The sequence below is a fragment of the Coffea arabica genome, chromosome 2e (genome assembly GCF_036785885.1).
Source record: "Coffea arabica cultivar ET-39 chromosome 2e, Coffea Arabica ET-39 HiFi, whole genome shotgun sequence".
NCBI classification, from domain to species: domain Eukaryota; kingdom Viridiplantae; phylum Streptophyta; class Magnoliopsida; order Gentianales; family Rubiaceae; genus Coffea; species Coffea arabica.
The window spans coordinates 17338777-17362102 of record NC_092313.1 but is presented as its reverse complement, the minus strand read 5'-3'; the positions used below and the strand labels follow the sequence as shown (position 1 = coordinate 17362102).

Here is a 23326-nt window from a genome sequence, read left to right as displayed (position 1 = left end):
TTAGGACATGAAAGATTCTCACCATCCAAACGTTCTTCTGAACCTTTTATTTCTCCAATTAATGCGTTCAGTTCTTTTGCCTTTTGCCTTGAGTTTGTTTTTGGGCAGATCAAGAGTTTGTTTATTTATTTATTGGTTACGTGTAAAAATTTGAAAAAATCGTTCAAAACATCTGTTATATTTTGTCAAATGAATTTTTTTTCATCCTTTCAATTTTAAAAATAGTAACTTTACATTTTTTACAAAATTAAGTTGGTAAAATTTGATATCAATTTAGGTTTTCCATCATTTTTTATCTTGAAATCATACATGACTAATTTTTTGAGGGGTAAAAAGATTAGATCCCATTTGCAATTAAATAAATAACTAAATTCATATTCATTTTTGTCCCTAGAAAAGCTAGATTTGATTTGAATCATATTCATTTTTCCCTTCAAAAAAATTGAGATCTGACCAAATTCATATTCATTTTTGCCACTAAATAATTGGGTCTGATATTTCTATATATAAAAATTATTGCACGTGGGTTACGTGATAATTTCAGGCTAAAAGTTGTTGAAAAATTATGTTGAGACCAAAGTTTGTAAACTTTAATTTGTAGGAGATGTAATGTTAATATTTAAAAAGAAAGATGAAATTTTTTATTTTAACAAAATATGAGAGACCTTTTAAATGATTTTTCTTAAAAAAAAAAAATTATATCAATCGCGACTAATTACTTGGAAAGCCAAATAATTGATTTTTGACCAATATCATACTGCCAAATGGACCAAATAAGGACCGCGAGAAATTATTTGTACTAAGGGTCCGTTTGTTTCGGGTGAAAATGTTTTCCAGGAAAATATTTTCCTAATTTCCCGTGTTTGGTTGCACAAAAGTTACTGAAAACATTTTCCTATGTAAAATATTTTCACTCATCTTATGGAAAACAACTTCCCTTCCAAACTTACTGAAGTTATTTTCCGAAATGCATGCATCCCGCCTGTAGTATGTTTCAAACTTATTGAAAACATCTTATAGTATGTTCTTTTTTTTTTTTTTAGTGTAAACAGGAGGACTCGAACCCAAGACCTCTTCCTTACACTCCCTCCCCCGTACCACCCAACCCAACCCAACCCTCCCCCTAGTATATTCAAAATAAAAAAAAAATCTCATCCTGCTCATCCTATGCTAGTAATTAATTATGTATAATAGGGACATTCTTTTTTAGAGAAACTTTCAGCAGTGAGAGTGCAAGATATATGTCACAATAAGCATTGCATGTGATTGATATTTGACACTAAATGGCCAGCAATTTGTTTATTGCTTAAAGAAATATTTTTTATTCATATATACATTTTTCCAAGATTTTTTAAAATTAAACAGTGAGATAAATTTTCTTATTTTGCATGGGAAGAAGTATGTAGTTATAATGTGTAGAAAGTAAAGATAGAGATAAAAGTGAAAATATTTCAAAAGTTAAACAAACACCAGAAAAATGAAGTAAGAAAATATTTTTAATAAGCTAACCAAACACCTGAAAATGATGAAAGGGAAATGATTTTCATGGAAAATCACTTCCACGGAAAATATTTTCCTAAGGAAAACATTTTACTTCCAACCAAACAGACCCTAAATATATATTTCGTAAGCGACACAAATCTTATTCACTAGTCTGAACCAAAATAAAATTTCTAACAAGACATCATTATGATGGGCTTTAAAAATTAGTTTTTTTATAAGAGTAATATTAAATTGGGAAAGTGTCTAAATACACGGGTGCAATAAGTGTGTGTCACTACATACATATGGTAAATTTGGTGTAAATTAAATACATTGGGCGCTTGGTAAAAAAGTCTACTTTATAGTCAACAGATGAGTTTAGAAATATTTCTTACTAACTTATTATTAGGCAAACCGAAGCGGCCCTCAGGGGCTTGGTCTGGTGGTTGAGGGTGCTGAAGATGGGGCTTCAGGTCCCTGGTTCGAACTTTGCTGCCAGCAAGTTGTTGAGGGTGGTGAATAGTCTGCGGGGTCCACTCCCTGCGGGACACACCTAAAAAAAAAAAAAAAAAAAAAAAAAAGGCAAACCGAAGCTACCATATATCTATTATTGAAAATAGCTTACGATGGTCTACGAATTAAGCGATGAATAATTTAGTCATGTAAGGTTTAGTAAATGATCCATATCGAGTTAATGATCACTTGAATAATGATCTCATTAGGCGTTCGAGGCCTATCCAACTAATTATTAAGATTTTTCAGAAAAGAAAAAGAAAATCTAATGATTGACAATCTACTTGTCAAAATTCAATTTTCAATAAGAATTGTAGCTGTAAATCGCTTTTTCTCAAAATAATAAGCCAAGGTAATTTTGGAATTTCCCCACAAAGTTATGTTCCATGCCCCACAATTGCATTAGAAGTTTTTTGTTTAAATTGCTGGTTTTAAGGGACAATTTTTTCATTTTTCATGAATATCTTTCTTACACAGTTCTCAATCACTTCTTTACCCCACATACGTCACATTCTAAAAAATGCTACAATAATTTTAAAGGAAAAAAAAAAAAACTCTCCAAAAAATGGAATCCAAACAACCTGGTCCTTCGTATGGTTCTTATTATTCAAATGGAATAGCTGTTTAAAATGAAAAAAGAAAAAACTATTATTTCAAACTATATATTTTTACACACGAAAAGAAGAGAGATACAACAAGGTAATGTTTAAATTGATGGCCCACGGCTACAATTTCGTAGAAGATCAAGGGATATTCCTAATCTAAATGTCAAGGTTGTATTGCATTCTATTGAGTGAGTGAATTAATGACCAAAGGTCATCTGTTTTTTTTTTTTTTGTCCAACGGAAAATACAAGGAAATGATTATTACTACCGATGAGTATTTACATTTTTTCCAAGCACATTATTTTCCTTGACAATAGTTCTGCAAAAGATATTGACCGTGAAATCGAACACAATTTCCAAATGAAGAAAACATGGACCACAAAGTCGAACAATGTGAAAAGGGACTTTCTTTCTTGTGTTGCATGTTGGACAAGAAGGAATAAAAAAGGAAAAGCAGGACTTAATAACATGCTAATAACATATTAAACAAAAAACCAGGGTTAATACGCTTGTAACAGTTAAGTAATTCCGTCTTTCAACTCACATATTAACACTCCTTCCAAAAAAAAACCTCATATATTAACACTATTTACAAAAGTAGGCTCGTTGTCTTCCATCACGTGCTCTGCAGGCACCCATAGCTTCGAACTCCTATTGAACATGCCATAGCAATACAGGTTACAATGGCTTTTTAAGCGTGTCACAGAAAGATGAAAGGACACCCCCTTCTACCCTTCCTTCGCTCAGAGCCATATGCTTTCAGCAGCTACTAAAAGATTTGTCATTTTTAATCACCAATATATAGTTGACAGTATCACAGGCATATATACCCCTCACACTACAAAGTACCCGACAAACGGATTTGTATCCCAATCCTTGGCAAAATCACCTCTTATGCAACTTTATTTCTCAGAGACATGCCATTCTTATCTAAAGAATGCAGTTTACTAAACATAATTAGAAAATTTACCTCAAATACGTCAACTCATATCAGACCTGGTCACAATCTTGAACGACCTATAAATTTGATAGCCTTCAAGGATGAACGCCTAGAAGCAGAAGCAAATGGCTGGCCATTCAAGGAACCAGAAAATTTGATATCCCAACCTTCAATGTTTTTTGGGACACACGCATCAAAGAGGATTTGGCCAAGAACACCATGTGCATCCATCCTAGGGTTTGTATCAGATGGTAATTTTTCCTTCCTATCCTCTTGAGAAGAGCGCGAGTCTCTAAAATTGTCATGTTCCATTGAACTTGGTAAGAAGAAGTGGTCTTCCGGTCCAACTGCAACTCTTCTAAGGCTTTGATTTGAATTAACAGCTGCATTTTGGAGATCACATATCAAATCAGATATTTCACCAGGCATACCGCCCAAGTCAGTGCCAATTTGCTCTCCAAGTCTCTGGATTTTATGAAAGAAGATTGAATTTGATCTCTCAAGCAGCTCTGCTACAGCAGCTCTGTACTGAATTGGATAGCTACTGTAATGACCTGTAATGAGATTAACAAGGTCAGCACAGTTTAAATATACTACCATTAAAAGCGCTCAAATCTAGAGGTTAACTGGAACTAGGAGCAGGTAAAGAAACTCTACAAGGTAATATTTGCCAGCAAACACGGTGCATGTCAATGATAAGCAAAAATGTCAAACATGTGTAACTGCAAGACAGCATACAGCACATAAAATCTATACTTTTTATAGTAACAAGCTTGATGAAGGCAGGAAGCTAGTGCAAAACAATGGAAATAAACACATTAAGTGCTCAAGTCTGAAACTAAAAAATTACATCTCAGTAGATAGTTTAAGACCAACCAACATGAGGGGAATTTTTCCACTTCACGATTTCTACAGCACCTCCAGCATCTTGTAAACGCTGAGAAAAGTTGCATATAATGGGGTATGGAGCAAGATCATCACAGTCTGAGCATAGAACGAGAAAAGGGGCACCCAAGCTCTGTGAACAATAACCCATTAACAATGTCAAGTAAGTAAAAACCCATGAATTCACAACTTGCAGACATCAAAGTTAAACAAGAAACATACAACTGAGGAATAAAGACTCTGCCAGTAATCTGTCTGCTGGGATCCAAATTTTGTGATGAATAGAGCATCCAGTCCAGAAGTGACACCTTTTGCAACTAAGGACACAAGCTTAGCAGAACCAGGCATCTTCAGGACAGTGGGGTGTACAGAAAATCTTGCACCTAAGTCACTGGTAACATCAACAGGACCAGAGTCGTAGATTTGACCCGAGATGCAACTTCTAACCAATCTACTGTCATTCTTCAGATTATAAGCAATTACTCAGTAAGCCGAACAGACGCTGACCTTTCAAGATACACAAAATCCATGATGTACAGTATAAAGCAGATACAGATAAGAACTATACCAAATTGAGCTGGACTTCACATCCTCCATCAATAATCTGCATCATGTTTAAATAAGTTATACAGAAGTGGCAAAAGTAGAGGAGAAAATCTTAGCACCAGGACCGCATTATACAGCATAGTTAACCTCAGTATGTATACCTGAAAGACCTTATACAAGCAAGCTTGTGAACCACCAGAAAGAGAAGCAAGGACTATAGGACATGGCTTTGACCTTAGCTCCTACATTTGTGCAGAAATATATTCTCCCGGTGAACAAAGTATGAAGAAATGAAACAAGTTCACACTATCTTGGATTCAAAACAAACTTAAATTATCAGTTCCCATAATAGCACCATATATTGAGTTAGTAACAACAAGAAGAAGAAAATAACAGGTTGAGCAATTACTTATGGAAAGCATCAAGTTTCACCTAAAAAAAAGAGTGCTCCACCAAATTCATACAAACTACTGAATTTAGATAACATGAAACCTTATTTTAAATGATTAAACAACAGCATGAATCTCATCTAATCATTCAGTCCACACATGTTTCACACATTAAACAAACCACAAATAACCCAATTGATGGCATACAATCCAAGTGGAGGAACAAAGATGAACTAAGTTAAAAGAAGGGACGAGAAGCTGACCTCAACAAGCTGACTAACAATACAAAATGCTAGCGATGTGGCCCTCTCAGGGGTGAATCTGTAAACCAGAGAGAGAAGAAAATACAATTAATAGAGATGACCCATAAAGTAATGATGATATAGTGGTAATATTGACACTGCAGTAGTAACTTTTTCCTATAGATATATATAGTACGGTAGCAGTAACTAGTAATTCAAAACTAAATGGTAAAGTTGAAAGAGAGTTGAAAAAAAGGTTGAGCTTACGGATTAAGAAAATGGGCGAGGCAAACGAGAGAATTCCAACCCAGCGAGGAGTAGAGATCAGTGAAATCCTTCAATTGGGTTTCCTGAATTGAGCCCCACCACGCAAACACAACCACAATTCCTCTGCTCTTTTTAACACAGCCGGACTCTTGTTCACCTTTTACCCAGTAAAACCTTCCCCCTGCTCCTCCTTCTTCCCCCTGCTTGCTTAACATTTCTTTCGGAGCTTCCCAAACCCTAAGTCCCAGTCGAAATCCGAACCCGCAGAAAATCAACAAAATAAGATGATTAAGTTGATGAGAGAGAACAATAGAGCGTAGGGTGGATTTGTTGGCAGGCCAGGACGCGGCGCCTAAGGGCCTCTTCTCCGTCTCTGAGTTGGTGGTTGGTGGTGGCGGAGGATTGGATTGGCCGTGTGGGGAGGATGGCCATTTACCAGCTCAGACCATATCCACCACGTGCTCCTTTTAAGCAAATCCTTTATCCTGCCTTCCACGGACTGGGAACCCCGGGCCCGCGGTGCCCAAAAAAGTAAAAAATAAAAAATAAATTTCAGAATTTTGACTCTCATAGCGTCGTAATCGTCATTACCGTCGCGTATTTAGTTTTATCTGATGATAAATTTCAGAATTTTGACTCTGATGGTGTCGTTTCGTCATTCCCGTCGCGTGTTTAGTCTTATCTGATGACTTGCTATCCTTGGCAGGAGGAATGCGGTCAATTGACGCTCCTTTAATCCAAGATGAAGGAAAGCAAAAAAAAAAAAAAAAAACACCAATATACGCTTGACCATTGAGTGTTTCTCAAAAAAAGAAAGAAAGAAAGAAAGAAAAATACTATAAAAACTTGACTTATAATTAAGACCTATGGTGTATTCCATTCTCTTTTTTTTTATTAATTAGCAAGAAAATTCATGGAATGAGAAAATAAATGAATTGTAATAGGCTATTTCTCCAAAAGTTCAGGCGTGTATAAGTACATGACTTATGTATGATACACATCTTTTTTTAGTTTTTTTAAATGTAAATTGGAGGATTCGAACTCGATATCTTTTATTTACACTTTCTCTTCTAATCATCCAACCCATCCGTCTCCTATATATAATACACATCATTGTAACTAAAAGACTTGAAATACTTAAATAATAAGGACTAGACGACTTTTGTCATTCTCTTTCTAATGAAAACAATAAACACTTAGGGTCCGTTTGTTTCGGGTGAAAATGTTTTTCAGGAAAATATTTTCCTAATTTCCCGTGTTTGGTTGCACAAAAGTTGCTGAAAACATTTTCCTATGTAAAATATTTTCACTCATCTTATGGAAAACAACTTCCCTTCCAAACTTACTGAAGTTGTTTTCCGAAATGCATGCATCCCGCCTGTAGTATGTTCCAAACTTACTGAAAACATCTTGTAGTATGTTCTTTTTTTTTTTTAGTGTAAACAGGAGGACTCGAACCCAAGACCTCTTCCTTACACTCCATCCCCCGTACCACCCAACCCAACCCTCCCCCTAGTATATTCAAAATAAAAAAAAAACCTCATCCTGCTCATCCTATACTAATAATTAATTATGTATAATAGGGACATTCTTTTCTAGAGAAACTTTCAGCAGTGAGAGTGCAAGATATATGTCACAATAAGCATTGCATGTGAGTGATATTTGACACTAAATGGCCAGTAATTTGTTTATTGCTTAAGGAGATATTTTTTATTCATATATACATTTCTCCAAGATTTTTTTAAAGTTAAACAATGAGATAAATTTTCTTATTTTGCATGGGAAGAAGTATGTAGTTATAATGTGTAGAAAGTAAAGATAGAGATAAAAGTGAAAATATTTCAAAAGTTAAACAAACACCAGAAAAATGAAGTAAGAAAATATTTTCAATAAGCTAACCAAACACCTGAAAATGATGAAAGGGAAATGATTTTCATGAAAAATTACTTCCACGGAAAATATTTTCCCAAGGAAAACATTTTACTTCCAACCAAACAGACCCTTACAATTGTGACACTCAAAGTTAAGATGCACAAAAGCACTAGCAAAAAAAAAAAAAAAGAACTAGTAGGTAAGGCACACTCGATCTGTACGCATATTTTAGGAAAAAATAAAAATGCAAAAATATAAAATAACAAATTAGTTATAGCAAAGAAATTAATTATAGGGTAATGGAATTTTCTATTTCTTTATTAAAATTGGTAGAGAGACTTGAAATGAATATAGTAATATGGATAAAAATAGTACTGTAACAGTAGCTGTGTAAAGGTGGGTAATAGTATTTAAATATTATACCAGCAATTATGTAAACGTCGAAGTATGGAGCATGAGTAGCAAATAAGTATAAAACCACCAGCCCACCACCTAGCTTGGTGGAGTGGGAGGCAAGGGTTCAAAATGCCACATTTAAGTGGTTTGCTTCAAAAAATTCAGGCGGGTGTATTGTGCACCCGTTTGGTTCGGTGGTGGTTCAGTCCCCTTCGGAAAATTCCTGGGCCTCCTTAAGTCCGCCCCCACCCCCTTAGTATAGAATTGATTAGGTTATACAACAGTTGTCGTCTTCGGAAAAAAAAAAGAGTAGCAAATAAGTATAAAAGCAACACTTGTGTAAATATTAGAGCACGGAACATAAGATAGTTATATATTATTATTTCACTATGCAAGGATAAAATTAGAATAACAAATAATGACAAAATTTTTTTAAACACCAAATCTACTACTCGTGCATTATATATAGAAAGACATATTACTCCATCATGCGAGGATAAAATGGAAATAGCAAATAATGATAGATTTTTTAACATCAAACCCTTTGCTTGTGCTTGTGCATTATATATAAAAAAAGGACGTATACTCTTTTAACTTATTTACCACATATTAACCTACAGAGAAATCATTCAGCTTTTTTTTTTTCTTTCGAAACCCAAAGAACTTACGTCAATTTTTACAAACCTAAACCCCAAGGGAACCCCAAAAGCCGGTATCCTTTGAGATCCCACAAGAGACTTATAACTACCAACCCAAACCCTCCCAACCCTGATGTGGGAGACATCTAAGGGGATGACACCCCAAATCATTCAGCTTGAGTAGTTTAAAAACGGGCTCAGCTAAGACATGGCTAGTGTACGGGAAGCTTTAAATGCTAGGCCTAAGTATTGGGTCCAGAGTCAGCCTTGACACTTTTTTGATACACGCGGCCCAGCAACAACTCGAATGTGTCAGACGAGCAGTGCTCAGCCTAGCTAAACCCATGATCGCAAGGACCGTGGATCAAATTGCCTAAAAGAACCATTATCTCGATTGGATAATTAAATTTAGGATGCGTTTGATATGAACTTCAAAAACTAAAATCTAAAGTCTGATATTTGAAATCTAAATCCATTTAAATTAGTGAATTGCTAAGTACTAAATTTAATACATTTGAATGTACATCATATTAAGTGATAAGTGAATAACTTATCACTTATTTTTTTGAGTAGATTTTGTTTAGAAAATTCAGTATTACTCGTCTAAATATGTTAATATATGAATCCATTAAATTTACGTGTAAAATTAAATTATCAAGCAGCGTCTTAGAAAACGAAAAGCCAAAAAGCTTCTCCTCAATCAAAATAAAAAAGAAAAGCCGAAAATAGAAAAGAAAAAACAAAAGGAGAAAAATAGGACCCACGGCTTCTCCTCAACCGAATAGCTATTGCTTAACTTTGAAGTAGATATTGCTGCTTAACTAATTAATTACCTTTTTAAAAAACAGCAATAATCATTTCATTAATTTAAATAACAAGAATTATTTCATCGATTTCAAAAAAGATCTGCACTTATGTTAGCAATTACATACATTAAATTTAGTCAATGGGAGAAATCATCTCTTTTTATGCTAAAAAAATTAAGAAAAACGACATCTCCAAATTTCCAAAACTTCAATCCTCGTATAACCTTTGCAATTCCAAAACAGACTAATTCTTGCACTTTGTTTCTAATTTGAACACCATAGCATTCTTGTTTGTAGTGAATTGACCGTTTAGCTAGGTAGGGTCGGGTTAGAGAATAAAAATGCTCTCGGATCCCAAGTCTCAACCATTTATCTGTTGAGTTGAATAGAACTGCTGTGTTGGTAAAACCCAAAAAAAAAAACACAGAAGTCAATCCACAGAGCATAGCAGTACTGTAATTCTTCTTACCTTTCCGTCACAATCGGTTTCGTGAAAAGAGCAAAACAGAGGGCTTAGTGCAGGACACCAAAAAAAAAAAAAAACTGTCAAAAGCGGACCAACATTCCTTACAACCACTGGCCACTGCCCTCACCTACATTCCTTGAACTGTAGGTGAAGGTTCGAATCTCACCTGCAGCGAAAAAAATTTAAGAATCATATCATAACATTCTCTTGATCTAGTTGAATTTATATATCCACTAGCCCATTCTACAGTCTCCTTAGACTCCCCCTTCCCCTAAATTATGATAGAATAGGTTATATAAATTTATCGTTGCCGATAAAAAAAAAAATTACCAACCTTCCTTACGAGTTACGACTATAAACTGTCCGTCCCTAGATTATGATAGAATAATTTATACAAATGTATCGTTACCGATAAAAAAAAAAATACCAACCTTCCTTGCGAGTTACGACTATAAACTGCCCGTACAATGAATGAATTAACTACTACCTCCATTACCAACATATTATTGGGCCTGTTTGGAACCTGAGTTTTTTGGGAGTTTGTCTAAAACTTTACTGTAGTGCACTGTAGAAGTTTTTGAAAAAATTTTGTAAAAGTTTTTGTAAGGTGAAAAACTTTTTTGTAGAAGTTTTTGAAATGTTACTGTAGACATTTTTTGGATTATTTTTAGAGGTATTTTTAAAACATATTTTTGAGTAGTTTATAATTTATAATTTTTATATTTTTATATTTTTAAACATTTATGCATTTATAATACATTTATAAATATTTAGAAATAAATATATTTATATATTTATATAAATATATATAAATGTATTATATTATATATAATACGTAATATACATATATTTATAAATGTATAAATGTATAATTAGTATAAATGTATAAATTATAAATGAATTAATATTATGTATAAATGTATAATTAATATTGTTTATAATTTATAATTTTTATTGTTTAAATATTTATATGCATTTATAATACATTTATAAATAAATATATTTATATATTTATATAAAAATATATAAATGTATTATATTATATATAATACATAATATACATATATTTATAAATGTATAATTAATTTAAATGTATATATTATAAATGAATATTATATAAATGTATAATTTATAATTTATAAATATATATGATGATTATGTATAACTGTATTAATATAATTAATATAAATGTATAAATATATTAATATTATGTATAAATGTATAATTAATATTGTTCAAATATTTATATATATTTATGCATTTATAATACATTTATAAATAAATATATTTATATAGGTATATATAAATATATAATATAATACATAATATAAATATATTTACAATTGTAATAATTGTATATTATTATAAATGAATATTATATAAATATATAAATTAATATATTATAAATTTATAAATATATAATATTATGTATAAATGTATAATTAATATTGTGTGTTAATATTATGTATAAATGTATTATATTATACATAATACATAATATAATTGTATATAAATATACATAAATATATATACATAAATGTGTAATATATATAATATGTATTATATATATTAAATATATAATATATAATATATAATATTTATATAAATGTATAATTACATATTTATATTAATATTAATTTATATGGTATATAATATTTATATAAATATATAAAAATATTTTTTAAATAAAATAAAATATTTATAATATGTTTAAATAAATATATAAATATATAATATTATAAATATATAATATATATAATAAATTTTTGAGGGTGAGGGACTCAAAAATTCAAAATTTTTTTTTGAGGTTACCGGCGGCGCCGGGAGAGGTGGTGGAGGCGGTGTCTGGTGTGGTGGGTTGGGTGAGGGAGGAAGAAAAGTTTTTGAGAAATTTTTTGTGTATAGATTTTTGAAGTGTGTAGGTAAAAAACTTTGAAAAGTTTTTTGGGATTCCTGTAGCAAAAGTTGTTAAAAAACTAGTAGCTAAAAAACTTGGTAAAAAACTAGGGTGCCAAACAGGGCCATTATTCTCTCTTCCTTTCCCCGCTTCCTTTCTCTTGTGCTTATAAAACTTTGGGCATCGGATCCAAAGCACATGGAAGTCAGGCGTATATTAGTAATAATTAGAGGGAGGGAATAAGTGCGTTCCCAAATTCCAACACGGCACGTGCACCATCTAACATGCCTCCTCCCATCTCTTGCCCTCCTGCCTCGGTCCATCCTCTAGCTTGAACCTAAATCTGTGCATTTTGAAACTAGCACTTGTAGTTGAACTGTAACTAGCACTTGTAGTTGAACTGTAAAATAAATAAATAAATAATGGGAGCTTTTTATTTGGGGAGTACTAAAAAAGGAGGGACCCTGCAAGTAACCATCACATGCATTTCCATACAATGTAGTACTCCTTTCCTTTTTTTTATAACTGACGTTTAAGATTTTGTACATCAATTAAAAAAAAAATTTTCATTGCTTAAATCTGTACACTACTTTCCTTTTGTACCCTCATTAATTGTCCAATTCACCCATGTTTTCTCTCACTAGAGTACTAAATGGTGTTGTTTTACTAGGCCAAAAGTAATGCAAACTAACTCCCACCAAACTAGGAGTAGTAATTAAGAACCCTGTATTGGAAAAGAGAGATAAAAGGGTAAAATTATGAAAAAATAATTAATACTGTATGGGGATAATAAAACGACAGATAAAAGTACACTAGAGCAAATTTCTTAAACGTCAGTTATAAAAAAAAGGGAGGGAGTAGTATTTAATATTGAAACTTTATATAACTTTTCCAGCATCAACCTTCATGGCCTATGCCACTCTTCGTGCTTTTGCATTGTTCATCCGCAGGTTGGCCTATCTATTATGCAGGGAGATGTTTATAGATAGTTAAAAAAAAAGTGTGGATCTTTTCTTCAAATTGGGAATTTTGAGCGGAGACAAAGAGATTAGAGAATTGAAAATGTTGCAATATGTTTTATCTAATTGTGGACAAAGATAAAAAAGTTATCAAATTAAAGGTTACTCCCTCCGTCCAATTTTGATAGTCCTAGTTTTTTTTCACACGATTTAAAAAAAAAATAGTTAACTTTGTTGGAAAAACAAATTTAAATTACTATAATTCTAAAATACGCTTACATTAAATAGAGTACAACTTTATATTAATTATTCATGAAAACTTGAATTGATGGTTTTATGGGAACTTGAATTGATGGTCAAGAAAGAAAGAAAGAATGGATAGTTTTTCAAATTTTCACTCAAGCTTTGTAGACAATGATGACATCGTTTGTTTCCCTACTGATATAAGCTTGAAAGAATAACAAAGTTGGCTTTTCATATATCAATATGTTTTGAAAAATCTAAATGTATTAAATGGAGTAGGTTAAAAATCCATATTGAATAAGATAGTTTATACTAATAACAACCTACATTGAATAAGGGTAATTTAGATAAATTAAAAAATAACTACATTTTTCAATTGGAATGTGGGCTATAGTTTAGGACAAACGAAAAGGAAAACCGGACTATTAAAGTAGGACGGAGGAAGTATTAGGCCTTGCTTGGATTGAAGGTTTTCGTCGGAAAATATTATCGTTTTCCGTGATCACATTTCCCTATCACCTTTTTCCCTCACATATATCAAATCGCTACAGTAATTTTTCCATGAAAAATGACGGAAAATGCAATCCAAACACAACCTTAAACTTCCAAAATGTAAGGAGGATTGGATTGAATGGTAAGAGAGAGAGGTTGCAACTTGTAAGCAAGAGGTTTTGGGTTCAAAACATCTCATTTATAAAAATAAAAAAAAAAATCAAAATGCCAATTTGACCTATACATTAATGTTGAAGAGAAAGATGTCCACACAAATAATCCAAAACACACCATATTCCTTTGTCGAACTCTTCAATAAAAAGAGACAAACTACCATGGGTTTGTTTGGATAGAGTCTGAGTGTTTGGATAGCACAAATATGTCAAATAATATTTCGCTTGCATCATAAACACATTTCCCAACTCACCTTTTTATATTTCTAATTACCTTTTTATCTCACATACATCACATCACAAAAAGTGTTACAGTAATTATTCCAAATAATATTTCAAATAATACAACTCTATCCAAACAAAATTAAATTGAAATATTATTTGGAATAATTACTGCAGCACTTTTTGTGATGTGATGTATATGAGATAAAAAGATAATTGGGAATATAAAAAGGTGAGTTGGGAAATGTGTTTATGATACAAGTGAAATATTATTTGATATATTTTGTGCCCTTTCATATTTCCACATAACTTGCCTAAACTCTCAAGCTAGGAGGTATAGTTCTACTCCCACAGCAAACTCCTTGCCGCTGATTGTCCAGTTCAACTAAATCTACTTAGCTAAAACAGAAAAAAAAAAAAAAGAGAGGGGGGGGGGGGTTTAATTGCATTTACCTTCCTTAAGGCTTGACCAAATTACATATTAAATCTCAAGGTTTGACCATATTACAGTAAGGTCCTTTTATTTCGATTTCAAAAGCCTTATATTACCCGCAAGCCCAAATCGGCCTTCTTCATCTTATTCCTTCATTAGATAACATGTTCAACAATTTATGTCTTAGGCCCTGTTTGGGAAACATTAATGGTGGTTTAGTGGAAATTTTCTTTCCATTTTTCTGGCAAGACATGTTGTCTTTTGTTATTTTGGAAAATTTTCTTCAAAAATTATTGATTGGTTATTCTAGAGCCATCTTGTAGATTTAATTCTTTGGCTTGTAGTTGTTGATTTTGTTTCCTTATTTTTTTTTCTTATTCTTGTATAAGTTTTGCTAATCTCCCCTAAAATATTTGGATGATACCAATTGATTGCTTCTTTTTTGAATTTCAGTACTTAGGAATATTCCACTTGACTCTCATTTGCAATGCTAGTTTAGAATTTCATATATGGGTAGTTATGTTATTTTATTGATTCTGTTTCATACGCTTACACAGTGTTAATGACAAGGGGGTGACTGTTATATGGTCAACCCTCAAGGTTCTATTTGCATTTTGATCAAACTTTAGGGAAGATAAATGAAATGAATCCAAAAAGAAACAAGGGGTGTATTTGCTTCTATAAGCTAATTGTCACCTATTCCTAAGTATATGACGCTTAGGCCTGTCAACGGGTCGGGTCTAGACCCGGATCCGGACCGGATCCGTGAAATTATTGCGGGTATGGGTAGGGATTTAATTCCGTTTCCCAGGTCCGGATCCGGATCCGTTTTGTCAAACAAAAAAACGGGTCGGATACGGAATATAGTATTCCGACCCGTATTAGACCCGGATCCGGATATAAATGAATTAATAATTTAAAAAATATATATTTATCAATATAATTTGATTAGGGTGATGTATTTTAATAAAGTTAATTTGATTTCTTTTCTTATTTGGTTTTTTCTTTGCATTAGTTAGAAATTAGTTTACAAATATATTTTTTTCTCATTTTTATTAGAAATTATAAATTTTGGTAAATTTGTTCGGGTAGACCCGGATCCGGATCCGGGACCCACCGGATCCGGATCCGGAACATAGAATAAAAGACCCGTCGGGTAAACGGGTCGGATCCGGATCCGGCAAAGTAATTCGGGTCCGGGTCCGGAATAATGAATTCCGGCCCGGACCCGGCCCGTTGACAGCCCTAATGACGCTTAAATTTTGTGCTTATTAATATGCATGTCTTGTTTATGGTTTCCTAGACCATTTGAAGCGTACCAATGTTCTCATAAGACAGTAGTGTAAATTTATTTGTGCCTGAGCACAAGGGTTAATCATAAAAACTCCCGTTAAAGTTTAACTAGTTTTGCACTTTACTTCGTAACATTATTATTTTTACTTTACCCCCTGAATCATTAGTCAACTCTAATATTGCATACAAAAATGTCAAAAAAATATTGATACCCCTAAGGGTTAATTACAATAAATCCCTTTAAGGCATAGCCATTTTGTACTTTATCCTCTAATATCATTTTTCTATTAATTTGTCAATTTATCCCTGAAACCATTAGTCAACTTTAATATTTTATACCACTCAATAAAAATAATGTTTAAACAAATTAATATCCCTAACATAATTATAAAAACTATTATATATATATATGGATATAGGTCATGTTAAATTTTATCCCCATAATTACAAGTTTTTTTAAATAAAGTAAAATATCTCGCTCATCTCACGTGCTAAGGGCAAAAATATTAGTGCAAAACTAAACTATGAAAATATTATCAAAGGTTTAGATAGGTTTATTTGGATTGGAGATTATTTGGAAATTTTTTTAGAATAATAGCACTTTCTTCAATTTGATATTTGTGAGATAAAAAGTAGTTGAAAAAAATAAAAAGATGATTGAAAAACGTGTTTAGATGCAGTAAAAATTTTTAAAAAATTAACAATCCAAATAAATTTTAATAGCATCTAAGCATGGTATGTTAAAAGAACAACTCTAGAAACTTTGAACTCCAAATCAACCATATTTATCTTTTTTTAGTATCATCAACAAAAGAAAATGCATACTTTCATATAAAAAGAAAAATGTTATCTGCACTCCATTTTTTGTTATTTTCACTCTCACCATTTGTTTTATCATATAGTATAGTAAATGAAAACTATATGATTAAAATAATAGTGGGAGTATGAATGTATGATTAATAAAAATAGGAGTGCAAACACCATTTTTCTAGAAAAAACGTCTAGCTACTAAAAGAAAAGTTTAGCTGTAGGCACATTCACAAAGCGATACTGACAATATCTCGGTCATTTTTAGATTTTTAAAATATTTTCATGTTTTTAATTTTTTAATAACAATTTTTTAATTTTTTCCATTATTAGGTCAAATAAGCAAGATATTATTCTGTTAGGAATATTAGTTTTTTAGATATTAATTGTGCTGGATGTTATCAAATATTGAATTTCACTAATGATTTTAGTAACAAACAAATATTGAATTTCACTAATGATTTTAGTAACAAACAAATAAATTGAAAGAAAAAATGATGTTATGGGATAAAGTGTAAAATAAGCTATACTTTAAGGTGATTTACAGTAGTTAACTCTTAAGAGTATAAATGTCTTTTTGACGTCATCATCACACGATATTAGAATTGATTAACGATTTAGGGAAAAAGCTGAGAAAAAAAATTAAATAATGTAAGAGGACAAGGTGCAAAAGCGACTATGGCTTAGGAGAAAAAAAAAATGTAAGCAGAAACTTTCATCTGAGATCTGGTTATAACACCTCCATGATGAAGTTTGCGTCCACTATTATATATTGCATCCAGATGCACTTAAATAGTAGCAGGAATGCACGAGAATTTGTATTCGGCCCAAAAAGGTCTCCAAAAAGAAATATAAAGAATAAATTGCAGTAACATTCATAAATGGGCAATATACCTGAAACCTGAGCCATTTACCAAATAGGAAAGCGCCGAACGCATGGCGCATGTTTGCTTTCACGATGACCGAGCGTATAAATATTCCGCCGGTTACACAGTAAAATCCTTTAGTTTCTCGTGGCCGTTTTCAGAATTTCCAAGAGAAAAGAACAAAATTTTCCCTTATTAAAGCTTCGAAACAGATCACATGGCCCCCACCAAATACTCATTGCCCCACAAACAGTCTCTCCCCTCCCCTCCGGGAGTGTATGACCAACATCTGCAGGGGAACTGTGGCCGGCCTTCCAAAGGCAGTACAGTACTTCCAATGCAATCATCTCATGATAATTGTTAAAAAGGAATACTGCAGAAAATGGTGGGATTCACTTTGCATGCGTGGTGACTGGTGATCAGTAAAGTTGTAAACAGCCAAAATAAGCCCCAACAATACGACTCTTTTTTTTTTTTTACTTCCACTACAAAAGATTTTTTTAAAAAACTTAGGAAACCCACCACCCATCCCTCATCCAATTTCCACTCCGATCCCTCTATGTCACACTCACACATACAAAGTAAGAAGAATAGCTATTAAATCATTATATACAAAATGATAAAAGCAACATTTAATTTGTAAACCTGTGATAGAGGTACCAGTCTCTCCCCTCCCTACCCCCCCCCCCCCCCCCCCCAAAAAAAAAAAAAACTAGGCCATGGATGGGGATAAATTAAAGGTCATTCCTCAGATCAAATCATATGATCAGACAGAGCACGGACGGCTAAAAATTAAATGAATATCTCTAAAAAGAGAGTGGATTTATTACGGATGGTTCCTAGACAGGAGGAGGTTGGAAAAGAAGCTTCTTCAAAAGCGGCAGTAATAGTTTCAGTGGTAGCAGTCTGAGAGAGGAGGACCAGTACAATTCCAATAGGCAAAGGAAAGATCAAGGAGTCCAGCTTCTTTACATAAAGATAGAAACCTACTGTACACATATATGTCACCACTCTATGAACCCCAAATCCGGCCTACAATACAATAGCCAATTGATTAATCTACTAATTAGCTGATTAATTAAAAGACCAGTTATAAAAGTCCCAATAATAATACCAACCAAAGAACAAAAGGGAAGAAGAAAGAAGACAGACAATGGCCCTGTGCGTCCTCGTGTGATGTTAACATATATGATATATTACTCCCAGTAAGTAGTAACCCAGCGTCCTCTCGTTTTCGACCATTTCAGCTGGATCATGCAAGCTGATGATCAATTTAAGGCTTCAAACGTACCCACTCGTACCGGCCCTCCAATGGCACGTCCTTCACTATATCATAGTTGTACCTGATTCACAACAAACAACGACTCATGAGAGAGGCCGAGTACTACTAGGCTACTGTTAAAGCTGATCAATGATACATGACTGTCATTGTTCAGTGTTCATCACTGCGTAGTAAATTTAGAGTGTTGGGTTTCCTCTTTTGGGACTACACGTATTTAGCAGCAGCTCTTCTCTGGGAAAGGTTTTTATTAGAATTGGAAATTATTTCTGGCCTTGATCTCTGCTAGGATTCTAACCTATAACGTTGCCATTAATCACAACTTACTTTTCCGCGAATTGTTTCTGCTGTCGCTTTTCAGCCACGGCGAAGAACTCTTCGATCTCCGCTGCTGAAGGCATGCAAGTTTTGGTTTTCAACTCCTGACGATTTCTCCGAGAAGACTCCTCCTTCTTTGTTGTCGTTGACGATATAGACTCCATCAACTCTATCCCCGAGTCTCCTCCGCAAATCTCACTTGACGGACTCGTCTCTCTATTACCAAATTATATGCATGATCAAATCTGTGGAAAAAAGCTAGAATTTTTTTTTTTTTAAATGTGAAGCAGTGAATAGCGAAACGCTCATGCACATGGAGGATGATAACTAATAAGGTCAGATACAGATACAATTATAGCTCTACTTAAAATTTGAAATTAAAGTTACTTTTAAGCAGATGATCGCTGGTTTCAGTTTCGAAAATTTGAGATAGAAAGGAAGAGAAGAACTGTATTCAGTGCATACCTGAATTGGCGGATTATGAGCGTGGAAATTTCAGTTTCGGAATCCTGGTGCTGTAAATTCAACAATAAACACAAAAATTAACTTCATGTGGATAAGTAAATAAAAAATTCAGAACCTATCAAAAAAAAAAAAAATTTATTACGTAGAGAAGTAGTAGTATTAGTAAATGCTTTCCGAGTTTGAATTTGAAGTTTAGCTTCATCTTCAGATCCGTGGATCTCATTTTCTCCTCATGGACGTTGGCCGCCGAGGACGTCGTCGTTGAATTTGCAGCAGAAGCCGAAACTGTATAGGCTGGCAAATTTAGCTGCGGCTCAGGCGCCTCATCACAATCGTCAACTTTACGTCTCTTACTGGAGCTGGTAACCTCCTCCTCCTCCTCCTCCACGGCTCTCATTTTGATAATTTCTCCTCCGATTTCCGTAGCCGCTGCTGCTGCCATCTCTCCAATTGATCTCTCACATTTCCTCAGGTAATCTCCCATCTGTTTTTAATTAGTCACTCTCTCCCTCTTTTTTTTTTTTTCCCTTCCTCGAGTCTTTTACATATACATATATTTCCGTGTATATATAAATACGTATACCTCAATAAATATCTTTAAATTTGTACACCCGTCGGTATAATGATATTCCGTCCCAGCTTCCACAATCAAATTTACTTAAAAGCGACTTGAAACGCACGCACAACACGCACACACAAGCAGAGTTGCTCTCTCTCTCTCTCTCCACAGTCTCTCTCTCGCTCTCGGCTGAGGAAGGAAATGGAGCTGCTGGAACTTGGGTGGCCCGGGGGAAAGAAGAGGGGGGGGGGGGTTAATTAGTTAGTAGTGGTTTGTTGGAGAGCAGGGGTATTATGGGGAAAGGGAGAGAGGAAACGTGGATTGTGATGTGATCGGACGGTGGAGATTGGATGAGACGGTTATGGAAGGCGTTGAACAGAACATGTGGTCCTGACTCCGTTACGGCGACAGGCACGTGGGGATGCCGTCAGGAGGCGATCTCTGGGCCGTTTCTTTTATAGCTTAAAAGAGGATAAATTGATCCATTTGGGCTAATGGCGGAGTGACACGTAATTCAAGGAGAGAGTGACCGGTTATAGCCCGTAAATGTAACCGGGAATCAAAATGACGTGGTTGAAGATGCCCAGGGCATCTTAATGATGATGATTTTCAAGTGGTAACTAACTCACTAACGACTGGTGGAACTAAGAGATTTTAGTAACAAAAAATAGAAAAAGAAAATAAATTTACTGCAATATTTTGAAGTTTAAATGAAGGCTCATACTATACACTTTGACGAATTACATTGTATAGATACTACTGATTATAGATTTATAGTTCATCTTTCTCTAAATTAAGCCATTTTGTACCGTGTAGAACAGCATACATATATTGTAAATTGATCTTAGACTAATTACAATTCAAAATAAAGCAATCACCAATCGCAAAACATAATGCAGTTATTAGCTCCCAAAAAGTTGTCCATCGCTAAAGAATTTTTTAGTCAATCAAATATGTTCTTCCATGAAGTATACGAAATGCGGGAGGGAGGAGGAGGAGGACGGGAAGTAATGAATTGGGTGGTACTAGGAAAGAATGCAAGTGAGAGCTCGGCTCGAGACTTGCGAATTTACTTTTTTTTTTAAATAAATATATATATATATATATAATAAAAAAGGCAATGCTGTTAATTGAAATCTACAATTGAAGTATATTGGATGATGATATGACCAATTGGATGGAGTATTTACTGTAATTTTTAATAAATGGCATTCTGACTAGACAAGACAAACATATTTTAGCTTCTTTTTTTTTAAAAAAAAAAAAAAAAGAGGAACATGTACTTACTTATTTTTGTCTAACGGTGTGTTCTTTCAAAGTATGTTCCCATGTTCTATCAAATAGAGTAACAAGTTAATTCAGTAACAAATCCAGAGAAGGAAGAGACGTAATGCATCATTGACATAATAAAAAAAAAGTGAGACTAGCCTAAAAGTAGGGGCGAGCATTGAATTCGATTTCAATAAATCAGAACTATGAATTCGAAATTTTCAAATATTTGGGTATTGGAAGTTTCGATCGATTTTAATTTCGAATTCATAAATTCCGATTTCAATTTTATTTCGGAATTAGGTAGTCTACCAAATTCGGTGAATTCGGCCCGTTTGACTTGTAATTCATTTGCTAAATTAGATGCTAATTTTTGTTTCTATACAGCAAACTTAATTAGACTCACTATTATTATATATAATATAATTAGTAATTAGAGCTTAGAGGTATTATTGTATCATATAAACATTTGATATTACATATATGTATTAATATATATATATATGCATATGTATATTATATATACGAATTTGAATTCGAAATAGGTAGACGATCTACCATTTTTGAATTATGAATTCGAAATCAAAATTTTCAATTTGGGAAAACATAATCTTGAATTCAAACCTAATTCATACAATTCAAAAATGAAAACTCCGATTTCCTTTCCGCTTTTCATTTTTTCCAATTTCAAAGTTCCGATTTCAAATTGAAATAGTCGGTAAATCTATTTTTTTGGAAATTGCACACTCCTACCTAAAACCTATATAGAAGCCCAGGGCGTTAGGTTGTTCTCTGTATATTCAGGCCATTGTGATTGCAGACGACCTTGTTTCGTTCTCTAAAACTGTTGAACCTGGAGAACAGCAAAGGGTCTATACAGAAGTAGAACTACTATGTTCCAGGAGGATTAATCTTGTGGACATGTAATTTTCAGTAGCAAATACATTTAGTTTTTGTTGTCTGTCTTATAGCAAAAAATCCATTCAACAGATGTATATATAAAAGTTATGTATCTGCAACTTAAAGCTGCAGTGAATCTTAAAAATTTGCAAATGGTAGAGTTCGCCGGCGTATAATATTTGACGCAATTCCAAATTCTTTTATAATCTAAATACAGTGAGGGATTTATTTCAAGTAATGGCGTTAATTATTTCAACCTACCTAGCAAGACTTCTAATCTAAATGCCTAAAGTTATCCAGATGACCAAAAATTTTCAGTCTTCATCCATACATGATACATCCCTCCAGTTCAATCTTCATACGTTTCTTGCTAGTGATCTTTCTGCATTCCGATCAATTCCCTCGAAGTTGTGCGTGTGTGTGTACGTGTGTAAAAAAAAAATTTCTAGCAACCGTGATCCTGTTGACATCGTCTGCACAGCGTTAATTCTTATCTGCCTATTTTATATGTATGTTGAATCAAGCCGTCTTCAATGAAGAAATACAGCGTCACTGTCATCATATAACGCGACGGACATCTTCGGTTAATAAATTGAAGTCGTATTAACAATATTGAAGTCGTATCCATCACGGTAGTTGTATCCATGGTACATACGTCCGTCCATTTTACACGCATGGATGTATATATATGTATGTATATCCGTGTTTCTGAGCAAGAGAGCTCAACAAATTAGGTTAGAGTTCTGTATTAAATTGTCATGAAGGTCCATAACAACTCAGCCACTGTCGACTGGAAACATTACCAATTTGGCATGCAGATGAATGACTTCTCAATTGTACTTTGAAGTTTGCCCCTCTCTCTGTCTCTCTCTCGAAAAAGTTTGCGTCGATAGAAATCAAGCTGGACCGCTTGTGGCAAAATTCAATGTTATGTTATGTTATGATGACTAAAGAGAGGGTAGATGAATATAACTCGGGACACTGCCTTGACGTCTTCGAATTCTGCTAGCATTGCGAATGAGAGAGATGGTTAACTCAAGCAATCTGCAGAATGATAAATGACACCATCCATGCTTCTCTTTCGTTTATAAGCTTTTAATGGGT

The 23326-nt window shown here is 33.5% G+C and overlaps 2 protein-coding genes across 4 annotated transcripts; both read right to left on the bottom strand.

Annotated features, from left to right (window-relative positions):
- Nucleotides 1-3060: 3060 nt before the first annotated feature.
- On the bottom strand, nucleotides 3061-6318 carry LOC113728664 (uncharacterized). Of its 2 annotated transcripts, XM_072079455.1 has the most exons (8): nucleotides 5870-6318; nucleotides 5624-5681; nucleotides 5133-5213; nucleotides 4994-5029; nucleotides 4648-4887; nucleotides 4417-4558; nucleotides 3571-4094; nucleotides 3061-3251 (listed from the first exon to the last, which is right to left on the bottom strand). In XM_072079455.1, the coding sequence occupies exons 1-7, from the start codon at nucleotides 6082-6084 to the stop codon at nucleotides 3601-3603; spliced, it is 1266 nt and encodes a 421-aa protein (XP_071935556.1). In that variant the 5' UTR covers nucleotides 6085-6318; the 3' UTR covers nucleotides 3061-3251; nucleotides 3571-3600. The 2 variants fall into 2 exon arrangements, with proteins under 2 accessions (XP_071935556.1, XP_071935557.1); XM_072079456.1 differs by lacking the exon at nucleotides 5133-5213 and having other exon boundaries at nucleotides 5870-6276.
- Nucleotides 6319-18224: 11906 nt separating this feature from the next.
- On the bottom strand, nucleotides 18225-20301 carry LOC113731400 (uncharacterized). 2 transcript variants are annotated; one of them, XR_011840312.1, is made up of 5 exons: nucleotides 19637-20301; nucleotides 19495-19544; nucleotides 19039-19245; nucleotides 18551-18775; nucleotides 18225-18464 (listed from the first exon to the last, which is right to left on the bottom strand). XR_011840312.1 is itself a non-coding variant. In XM_027256659.2 (4 exons), the coding sequence occupies exons 1-4, from the start codon at nucleotides 19976-19978 to the stop codon at nucleotides 18706-18708; spliced, it is 669 nt and encodes a 222-aa protein (XP_027112460.1). In that variant the 5' UTR covers nucleotides 19979-20301; the 3' UTR covers nucleotides 18225-18705. The 2 variants fall into 2 exon arrangements, 1 of the variants encoding a protein (XP_027112460.1); XM_027256659.2 differs by having other exon boundaries at nucleotides 18225-18775.
- Nucleotides 20302-23326: the final 3025 nt, after the last annotated feature.